This window comes from Coffea eugenioides, chromosome 2 (assembly GCF_003713205.1).
Source record: "Coffea eugenioides isolate CCC68of chromosome 2, Ceug_1.0, whole genome shotgun sequence".
In the NCBI taxonomy this organism is placed as follows: domain Eukaryota; kingdom Viridiplantae; phylum Streptophyta; class Magnoliopsida; order Gentianales; family Rubiaceae; genus Coffea; species Coffea eugenioides.
Window position 1 is genome coordinate 16508295 of NC_040036.1, and position 11181 is coordinate 16519475.

An 11181-nucleotide genomic window follows, 5' to 3' on the forward strand; every position below is an offset into this window, starting at 1 on the left:
TGGTGCTTATTCTAATTTATATTGATGCCAAATTTTTTGCTATTTTCCCATTAAAAGAATAATCATGCCAAGTGTTACTTTATTTCCGTCATCATTGATGCTTTTCTTTCTTTCTTCATGCAAAACTACAAAATCTTACCAACAAGTCATATGATCAGATAACAATATATAGTACACAGTGATTTGCAGACTTACAAGCCTCGTAATGACTTCAGTTCACTAAGGAACTTCGGTAGCGGTCCTTCCAACTTGTTATCACATAAGTCGCTGTCCACCAAAACAGCCCATTAGAATTTTCCAACATGTCAGTGGCAATATGAGGGAACATTATTGTACAGATTACTTTTGTTGTATCGTTACTTTTTGGCAATTAAGAGTCAGTTAAAATTAACTAACTGTACGTTCTCTTGCTTCATATCAGCTTTAGCCACAGAAAATGATAGGGATTGTAATTTTGACGATCAAAGAATTCCAAACAGAGTAGTTTTAACAGAAATGAAGTTCATATAGTTACTTACAGTATCGAAAGCTGAGACAACTTCACAAAAGTGTTGGGAATTGAGCCCATAAGACTATTTGACCTCAAGTATCTGGAAATGCCAAAATAACAAATGGATTTCACTGCTGAAGGAACATTCGACAAAATCACTCTGTATATATATACATCTTTCAAATTCCAATCAAGCTGCTTTCAATAAATAGATCCATTCCAATGAAACAAATAACATGAGAAGAATGGCAATGAGAAGAGCACAGATTTAGGAACAACAGAAGATAACAAAAATTAAAACATAAGAGAAAGACAAAAAAAAGAAGAAGAAGATATTATACACCTAGAGATCAACAAAACTCGAACATTTATCATAATGGGACAATGTCATATTGTTTAACTGAACTAAAAAGTCTGTTTGTTAAAAGCTTTCCTGTTGATTCTTATAGAAAAATCCTGAAGCTGAACATATACTGTAATGACATGACCATCATGGTATTTTGCTCAAGGTTTTTATAGTACATTTTATCACAACGGGACAATGTCATAATGTGTAACTGAACTAAAAAATCTGTCAGTTAAAGGCTTTCTTGTTGATTCTTATAAAGGATTTCCAAGTTCCATACATGGCTTGAGCATTTGAGTGCCAAGAGTATATATTGACTCCACAAAGTTCGGGAAAATAAAAAATGAGAGAAAAAGAAGATGTGAAGAAATAAGAGTGCTGGAGAAAGATGATGAAGCCTACTCAACTGTAGGGCAGCTACATCTATCTATATTATTGTGCAAAAAAATAAATGTAACCCTAAAAATATCGCCAATTTTCAACACACAACATGCCTACCTTCGCATCATATCCTCAACACTCATCCACTAAAATTCAGCAGAGGAAAGGGCTAGAGAGAAGAAAAGTCTAAAAGAATAATTAGATGAATTGTGTTCTGCACATGTCTAGACATGCCTAATTTGATGTTTAAAGAGTTGGGAATTAGCATGGTTAATATGATGTATATGATTGTTCACAAAGGAGCCATAACACTTCCGCAGGGTACAATAGACAGTCTGTGAACCATTGTGTACGGGACTCGTGTAACTGAGAACTAAGATCTGAATATATTACATTTCTACCATTGATCGTGTAACCAGTTTATCCAACCAAAGGCATAATATAGTTAGAGATATCCAACAACCCCGTTAGTCCACTAGTTTTTATACCTAATTACTGCATAATTCATTTACTAGTACTGAAAATATATAGCTTTCCAAAGGTAGCATTTGCAAATCCAAAACACAGTCAAGGTAGTATTTTAATGTCCGAATTTTAAATGAATAGGAAAATTATTTTCTATCAACCAAGTGTTCCAGCCACAGCTAGAGTTGCTAGTCGGTGAAGTAACTTTAAAGCCAATTGAACAAAAATAGACTTGGTGTTTCATGGTCAAAACCAATGTTTCAAAAGCTACGCTCTTGGAACATGACTTCACCGTCTCCATCCACAAACTTCAGAAGAATTTCGTTTGGATCAAATCTTCCCCACCCTACATCATAGAAGATACATTAGCACCACTTTACTTTCTTTCTCTCAACACCCTTCTTTTACTCTGCCCAGACAGAAGTCTTTATTTACCCTTACGCAGCTCATAAGAACAACTGATCCCTTTGATGCTGACACCACCAACTATTCTTAATTGGCAGTTATATCAAAAATTTTACATCTCCCTCCTGCTCTGCTGAATCTGTACTTTTCCTCTATCCAAACGAATCTGAGGTCCGAAAAATCCACTAAGATCCAATTGCTGTAAAAGGAAGAACACCTGTGTCCCACCAAAACAAGCACTTGGAGAAATACGTTTGGAACCTGGATATTGGAATTTCACTTTTCTGCTAATTTGAAGGCAATAAAAGTCAGAGCATGTACTCCTTGGTAGGATTTACATGTTAAGGTTAACAGGATATCACTAGGACTCCTAGATTCCATCTGTTTGCGTCCCTTACTGGAAAAATTACTACTCCTGGATTAGAAAGTTACTTTTGAAAAGGCATTGAAAGATATGTATAAATAAATAAATATACTATGCACACACCTATATCACATGTATTTTTGTGCATAAGCTTTTGAAAAGTTGTCAGAGAAATGTAGTTGAAACTATATAGGAGGGAGGACACCACTAAGCTAGTCTCCAGAGCGCAACTGCTATGGTATGTGAATCGTTTTACAGTTCACTGTATTCTGGTAATTTTCAAAGAAAGTGTTGTTATTAGACAGATGATTGTTATGCTATATTCAGACTAACGATTTCCCTATAGTGGAAATCTTAATGGCTGAAAAATAGATACATAACACAGATCAAGAACAAGAGTACTAGCAAATATAGATTCATTGAACATTACATCTAGAGAATGAAAATAGTGATCATTATCAGTCATCGAGTACAGATTTCCGATTTGGCTGTAATAGTCCTCAATCAACATCATTAAATGACAAAGAAAGCTGAAAAAATGTTCTGCACTTGCTTACAGTGATTCCAAATGAGATAGGTTTCCAATTTCTGGTGGTATAGACCCTGTTAAATCCTGACCTGAGAGATAACTGAAATCCAAAATGTTGGTATAATGCAAACGAAATCCCCTTGATAAAGAAATCCCCAAAATCCAAGAGTCTAAAAGCAATGATAGCATATCAATATTAATTGAAATAGTCTGTTCTCCTATTTGAGTGCATCATTCTCAGGCCATATACAGCAGCTAAGTTCTTACATATCCACTCAAGGCATATTAGCTGTCTTTCGCAGTGAATAAAATTTTAAAAGTCATTTGACCTTTTAGTTCAACTTACAAGTGTATTCTAAGGATAAGCCGCTTAAATTAGAGTTACAAAATGCCAATAATTACATGAAAAAAAAAACTAAAACATGTGCAGTCGGAGAAAACGTACATCGCAACCACTCTGCAAGTTTTGTCGTCCAACGTGCAATTGCATGTAAGCACAGGACTAAACTTTATATAATGACAACTCAATTCGGAGAAGTAGGCAGGCCCCAAAGGCGAGTATGGACTCAAAAGTTGAAGCAGACTGTTGACAGCATCCACTGACAAGAAATTGTATATAAGACACTAGCATGGACATATAAAGTTCTCAAATGAATTAAGAGAGTTCAGAAGATAGCAATTGGTTGGATAAAAACAATCACGTCAATTTAATTTCATCAAATCTGATATCAAGAAATGTTGCCAATCAATCTATACCCTTCATTCTCAATTATCTCAGAGAATTAAGGTGTCAATGCCAATCAATGCAGCTAAACTTACAAGAAATGTTTCTCATAGTAAAACAAGAAATACTTGCCCACTTTTTACATCTCAGAACAGTCTTTTCGTTGTCGTCTCCACAAGAAATTTTCAATTACTCAAACAACCTTAATAATTGCCATGCTAGTAACAGATGAATAATGGAATCGAACCCTTATCACGAGACCAGGAACAAAAACCATTCTTCACTAATTTGATTCTCCAAGCCAAGAAATAAACCGAATCCACAAAAGAACAAGAACACTAGTTTCAGTCTCCAATATAACAAATGACACTACCTTCATACTAACAACAGAAACAGATGACAATTCCTTCAAAGCATATAGAAACATTTTCACCTGTGGCTGTTAGACACCGTCACTTGCTTGGGTGGTTTTTTTTAAAAAAAATTTTTGGTGCATGTGTGCGTGAGAAGTAAGATAACTATTTAATTACATGGTAAATATTGCAGTGTTAGGATAACTTCTTTTTATACACTATCACTGTATAATTTTGTCTTTTACGCTAATAGGTTTAGATCATACTATATAACATGAGTTAAAATTTGAATTCAAATCATGTATATGTAACACACACATAAAAAAGAAACTAAATTCAAATTTAGTTTCAGAGAGATAAGAAATGTGATAAAGAAAGTGATAGATAATAGTTTCCTAAAGTTTATCTAAAAGGAAGAAAAATGAGAAATAAAAATCAGGATAAAGAATTCCCTTTCGTTGTTCTTCTTTTTCAAAGAATGCCCTTTTTGTTTTTTACATTAACAACCGAAAAGGCTATTGGTCTTTCTATTTTTATTTGTTCCACTATTTTAGTGTTTCCTTTTTAAGGAAATCCCTAAGTTATTTCTACATTATAAATTTTTCTTCAATTAATAAAAGTTTAAACTTTGGATTCGATTGACTCCATTTTTCTTTCCTGCTTTTTCTCTCTTCCCTGCTCCTCGCTTCTCGAAAATATCTGTGAAAAGTACAAATATACATAAAAACAAGCAATTTGGTGCATGTATGCTTTTTACGTACCCTCTTCTTTGGGAAGCTTTGGCTTTGTTGGCTTTGGTGGAGGTGGCAAAAACGGAGGCTGAGGGGAGGGAGCAGCAGCAGGAGCACCAGTCATCACTTGTCCCAAACTTGTTTGACCGTTCAGTGCCAAAAACAGCAAGAAATAAGCTAAAACCTTGAGCATGTTTTTCTCTATCACTTTTTTTATTTTTATTTTTTTTTTTGTATTCCTCTCAAGAACTTGCACCTTGCTTTGAAGCTTAGCTCTGAAGTGTTCCACTAAGTCTTGCATGTGAATGCTTGCTTGCTTGCATTGCATGAATTCATAATATAGAAAAGCTAATCTGGGAATGAATTATTAAATTAAACAATAATTTGTGGGCACCTCAGGTACAGTTGCCTTTCATGTTGGAGAGACAGCTTTAGTTACAGGAAAGCTAATCAGGGAATTAAAGGAGCTTTACTTTAGGATGCCAATAATGCTGGTTAATTCCAAAGCTATAGCTGAAAGGGACTTAGCTAGACAAATTTACAGGGTTAAATAGGAATGGAAATGCATTGTCGTTGGTTCTCTAAATTAAAGTCTGAATTCTTAATTAGTCAATTTGGAAAAATAGTTAAGCTTCCTTCCACGCTTTTGCAAGTTAACCTATCTTGTCGCTTTCTTAAAGCAAAACAATAGATAAATAAATAAAGTAAGAGTTTTAAGAATGAGGATGGTACATGAACTTGCATGATCACCCACCACAATAGACGAAAAATTCCTAGGCTGGACCATGCCACCACATATCGAATTACGTAACAAAGGTGACGTAAGGGGAGTGATTAATGAGTAATGATAATCATAGTGATGTCTAGTTATGGCCATCAATGTCGTACTATAGAATCTTGGTCAAGTCTAAAGATAACAGGATATATATTCCAGAGATGCTTTACCGGAATGGACCTACTTGAGAGGAATAGAACATAAGGTATGTGTGTGGATGCAGGAATATTTTATCTCTCAAAAAAAAAAGATGATTGCCTTGTTCACATGGTCTTAATCTTATTACCATCAAAGTGGATGTGCAGGAATGAATTTGCATGATCAGGAATATCCATAAACAGGCTTACTTATTCAAGTGGACTTACTGTATTTGCATGCATAACCAAGCTGATTGGTGATCCAAAAGTAAAGAGATTAAAAGTGTGAAATGACGACAACATTTTGTGTTTTTTGATGCATAACTGAAGTCGATGTCATATTATAAAATCTTGAAATGGACATACTTGAAAGAATTGATTAAAAAAAAAAATGATTGCATTGATATTATTATGCATGGCCGCGCGACCAATTCTCATTCATCAACTGGATGTGCAAGATCATAAAGTTGCTTGATCAGGGATCAGAATTTTCTCCACATGAAAGGGAAACTTCTTTAGCTGTACCCTGCTGAAATGGTTGCTGTATTACTGCAAGAGATGATGCTCCTACATGATTCGTTTTGAGGCTCATGTTAGTCGAGTAAGGCAAACCAAAGCTAAATTTACTACCGTTTGGTTTGTTTAGATGGAGGAAGTTCCGTCATAAATACTTCCCTCTTAATGAAACCGAGAGATAAACAATATTACTTTTTTGTATATCAACCTAATCACCCAAAGGTCTTCTAGTGTATATGAGATTAATTATCAATTTTGATAACAACATCTAACTGATCATCAAGAAATGGTTTAATCACCAATCCCAATTGTACGGTTCAATGATTCATACATAAAATTAATGCAGGCATTAATACAGTAACATGTAAAAATATACTAATAGATTTTGCCACTTTTTAAAAATTTGTATTTTATATCAAATCTCATAATTCATCCAATTTTAAATCAAATATAATCCCCTCCATTAATTGTACCTTCCAATTAGAGCTGTGATTCTAGGAGCTCCAATCTGTTGATGCGAGTTGGCTTCCATTTGGCTGATGGTGTGACTTGGAAGAAATGCTAATTTAAGTCGCCGTCAATGGGTAACTGTTGGGAGGAAAAAGAATGGGAGGAAGGCTTTTCCCCTGCCTTTTGCATAAGACTAAGCAAATAAAGCCACTTTTTAGCCCCATAGGCTGAGGGGCCGGCCGGAGCCCATTGTCTGAAAGTCACCATTGCCTTGGGATCATTTGCAAAACGTGTATCACGATGATCTTTCGGTATTAAAATTATCTTTGGAATTTCGTTTAATGCAGTTTTTGATAATCAGTTGTTTGGATACCTTTTCAATAAAACAAGATGAAAAAATTACCTCAATCTCATTCTTTTTCAATTCAATTTAACCAACCTTATGGTCCTATGTAGGAAAAAATTGCAGAAATATTACTTCATATTTCTATTTTGTACTTTACTAACTCTCTCGTTTTAAGAACACTAGTGAGACGGCCTGCGCGTTGCGCAAGAGTGCTAATACTTCCCATGTTAAGTTGCTTAATTCTTAGCCGTTATATATTTCTTATAATATAGAGAGTCATATAATTGTTATAAGTCTGGCTTGAATTATAAAATAATAGTGTGGTAAATTGGTTGGGTGAATATAGTGTTAATAGTTTGTGTAGTATGGATGATATTTTGTAATATAATGGTTAATAAAGTACTATAATTGAGACAATGCAGTGTCGACATTTTGTGTGGTATGATTTGTATAAATTATGTGGTTTGAGTGAGGTAATTATAAAGATACCCGTCTATATTTATGTATATCTCTATTACTCACTAAGTTCCATAAATATGGGCCTATTTCCTTTCTTTTTGCATAAAAATTAAAACATTTAATCAATATAATCACAACAATTATTTTTCTTTCATATTTTTGTAAAATGCCGTTCACTAATATTAGATCATTAATCCACATTAAGAGCCATGTATTATTACATTGTTTTTGAAATTTACAATAGTTTAATTTTTTTAATGTAAGAAACAATCTAATTAATGTTGCATGTTTGACTAAAAGAATAAAAAAAAAATAGCATACAACATTGTTTTTCAATTTAGAGCAATTTAGAGCCATTAGGAAAAATGAATATATATACATTATATATATATATACATTAAATTTAGAGCCATTAGGAAAAATTTTATAATAATTATATATATACATTAAATATGGATATCTATCTAACAATATAAAAGTGAGAGTTGCCCCATGAATAGTGCTTTTTTGTCAAGCGGTTATCCTGCAATTGTTATTGGATGTCCGGACTATTAGTAAAATAACATACTAATTATTCTTTTTATATAACGAAAACAATAAGAATAAAAACAGGGCATTAAAAATTTGTAATAATTATATAGAGTAATATGGATATATAGACTAATATATCTTTATAATTGTATGGTTTTTAAAAAGCAGGCGATAGAAACCATTTTTTAGTCCATGACACCGTTAACCGATTTTGTTAATTGTGATAATAATGTTGGACTTCTTTTCTTATTTTTTTTTTTTACTGATGTTCAATTTTTGGGAATCGTGCCAGGTGAAAAGCTACTGCGAACATGCTAAACAATCAATGCATTCAACAATTTTACAGAGCACTATTTTATTGTTCATTTTTTGCAATATAGCATTCATTTTTTTCCAAACAATTTATTTACATGTTCTAGTAATAAAATCCATTTTTTTAATTACTAAAGCCAAAATAATTTATTAATTAATTCCTCAATAATTGTGCATTTACAGAACACTTAACAATTTATTCATGTTTAAGCCAAAAATCATTTTATTGAATTGTTTCCTCAATTAATTAGTACATTTACAGAATACTTCAACAAATAATTAAACACAAAATTAACTTTCTACTAAAAATACAAGACTAACTTTTAAATTTGTTAAAAAAATAAAAAAAAAATCACTAAATTCAAATTCAACTAAAGAAGCCTAAATTAATATATAATAACATTAAATCACATAAATTGTATCTTTTTTAAAATGTACAATGTAAAATTAGTTTATTGAAGATCTTGAGATTCCCTGTTAGTTGTAAAGTTACAACTTTGCACCATCTGGTCAATCTTTGGGTTTGTTTGGCAAACAAATTTTTGGCCAAGTGTGTCTTCGGTAAATTTTTTGATAATTTTACCTACAGTAATCCCAAAAAAAATCCTCAAAGTCTTTAAACTATACATATCTACAGTAGTCGCAAAAAATTTCTCAAAATCTTTAAACTATACATTTCGAAATACCCAAAAATGTACACACTTCAAAAAATTTTCATGCAACTTTTACAGTAAGTTACGGTAAAATTTTAAATAAACACCTAAAAAACATATTTGCCGAATGGGGCCTTTAATTTTTCCTTAAAACCTTATTTGGCAAATAAATTTTTGGCCTAGTTTGTCTGCTATAAAATTTTTAACAACTTTAACTTCAATAATATCACAAAAAATTTTCAAAATTTTTAAACCATATACTTCAAAAAAAATTTCTACAATTTCTATAGTAAACTACGGTAAAATTTTAAACAAATATCTAAAAAATTCATATAGCAAACGGGCCGACATACACTTTCATTTAGAGATTCGAAGTATCAGCCAAGAGACTCTGTTTTTTATGGCCAGTGGTGATGCTACATTACCTATTATTCCACTGCCACATAAATTATTCATGAAATTATAAACCTACCCTTTTCAAAATGATCTCAGTGTTTAACCAGTGCAAAGCATCGATGTCATTTCACTTGAATCATGTTACAGAACTATAAAAGCGTAGAGTTAATTGCCCAAAAGTCAACAAAAGAACATATTTGCCCTCAAAATTGCTGAAAATTACCTTATAACCGCTTGACAAAAAATTGACTGTTCATTACTCAATTCCCGCTTTTATATAGTTAGATAGATACAATTGCAGTCCAAAATTACAGTTTTATTCTTATTATTGAAGTTTGACTTGATGACCGCAAGTGCACATTATGCGGCCGAAAATTTTATGGTTAAAAAATCGAATCACAATCATGTTGCTTGTAAAAACCAAGACTCTCATGATCTTGTGCTATTCCCTAATCTTTTAACAAATTACCTCAAATGCCAACTCTTTGTTGTTCATCACCACCACCCAATCCTTGCTCCGTAAATCCTTCCACCTCCGCAGCTCCACTGAATCATCACCATCCGATCATTGCTTCACAGCCCTTTCCTTGTCTATAACGACCGCTCAAGACTGCTCTGTCAATCCCTCTCTAGAGGAGTAGAACCCTCTATTCCTTACTTTACAATTCTTGGTCCTCCCTTTGAACAAAAAAAAAAAAAATTTTTTATGTCGAAAAATATATTTTGGGTAATCCTTAATTCTACTTTCAATATTGCACCATACACAGAAGTTTATCTGTTGATTACGAGAGAAGGTATACAATTAAGAAAAATATGGAAAAATGATGCAAAGTTGTGCAGTTGATTTTGGTTTTTCAAAACTAAAATAGAAGAAATGGACTAAATTTAATTCCCGAGTACTAAACTTGTAATTTTAAGGATGAAAAGAAAACACGTTTGAAACAAAGATTAAAGTTGGCTTCTTTTCTTTATATCTTTTCTTGTTATCAATTATGGAAATTGTTACCAGCACCCCTGTTGATGTTTTAACTATGACAAATACCTTATCCTTCACCCTTTTTTTAACCCTCTGAACCCTTTCCATACGCTTGTCACCCTCACCCTATCTTCACTTATTTTATAGCAACCCATTTTCATGAATTTGTAATTAAAAGTAAAATAGGAGTATTTTATTCCTTTTATACGAGTAAAAAAAATCAAGTGGAGTGCTATTATTAACATATAAAGGATATTTCCCTTAATTATTTTGTTTGGTTCATGAGGTGTAAATTCATTTTTGCACTTGCATTCTTGTCCACGGGATGTGCCCAACACTTTCAGGCTAAAAGCTGATCAAAGTTGTAGTTTAGACCAAAATGATACATTTTGCAAAATATGAGGGACCCAAGCTGTTAATTTCAAATATGAGAGATTTAAATAGTAGAAGGTGTTAATGCAAAGGACTATGCTTGTGATTTTCCCTTTTACATTTATGGCTTACTTCTTTTCTTGGGCAGGCGGGTTTAGTTCACAGGCCAGACTGTTCATGCATAATGCAGACTACAAAGGGACACTAGCAGTTGCGCTCCAGTGATTCCAGTGCGTCTCTGGGAATTCTCTGGGAATTCTCGTAAAAAATGAATAAAGACTCGGCAATGGACTATGGCTCACTTGATAATGTTTCGTCCAACTTGGGCTAACAATAGTTTTACAAATTGTTTGTTGACAAAACAAGAAGCATTTTTAAATGATTGAAAACTTCTGCTATTGCCAACTGCGGACTTGCACAGGTGCAATTGAAAGTTGGTCCGGTTGTATCTCCTCATTTCGGATTTGGTG

The 11181-nt window shown here is 32.9% G+C and overlaps 1 protein-coding gene across 2 annotated transcripts in view; it reads right to left on the minus strand.

The window, feature by feature from the left end:
• The window catches only part of LOC113762221 (probable LRR receptor-like serine/threonine-protein kinase At1g53430), a 32748-nt gene extending 27733 nt beyond the window's left edge, over positions 1–5015 (minus strand). The window contains exons 1-5 of one of the 2 annotated variants that reach the window (XM_027305571.1): positions 4819–5015; positions 3426–3579; positions 3009–3080; positions 519–590; positions 196–267 (exon numbers count right to left, since the gene is read on the minus strand). In XM_027305571.1, the coding sequence (XP_027161372.1) occupies positions 196–267; positions 519–590; positions 3009–3080; positions 3426–3579; positions 4819–4981 (533 nt within the window). In that variant the 5' untranslated portion in view covers positions 4982–5015. The remainder of the gene's footprint in view (positions 1–195; positions 268–518; positions 591–3008; positions 3081–3425; positions 3580–4818) is intronic. The other variant, XM_027305572.1, reaches the window with a different exon arrangement.
• Positions 5016–11181: the final 6166 nt, after the last annotated feature.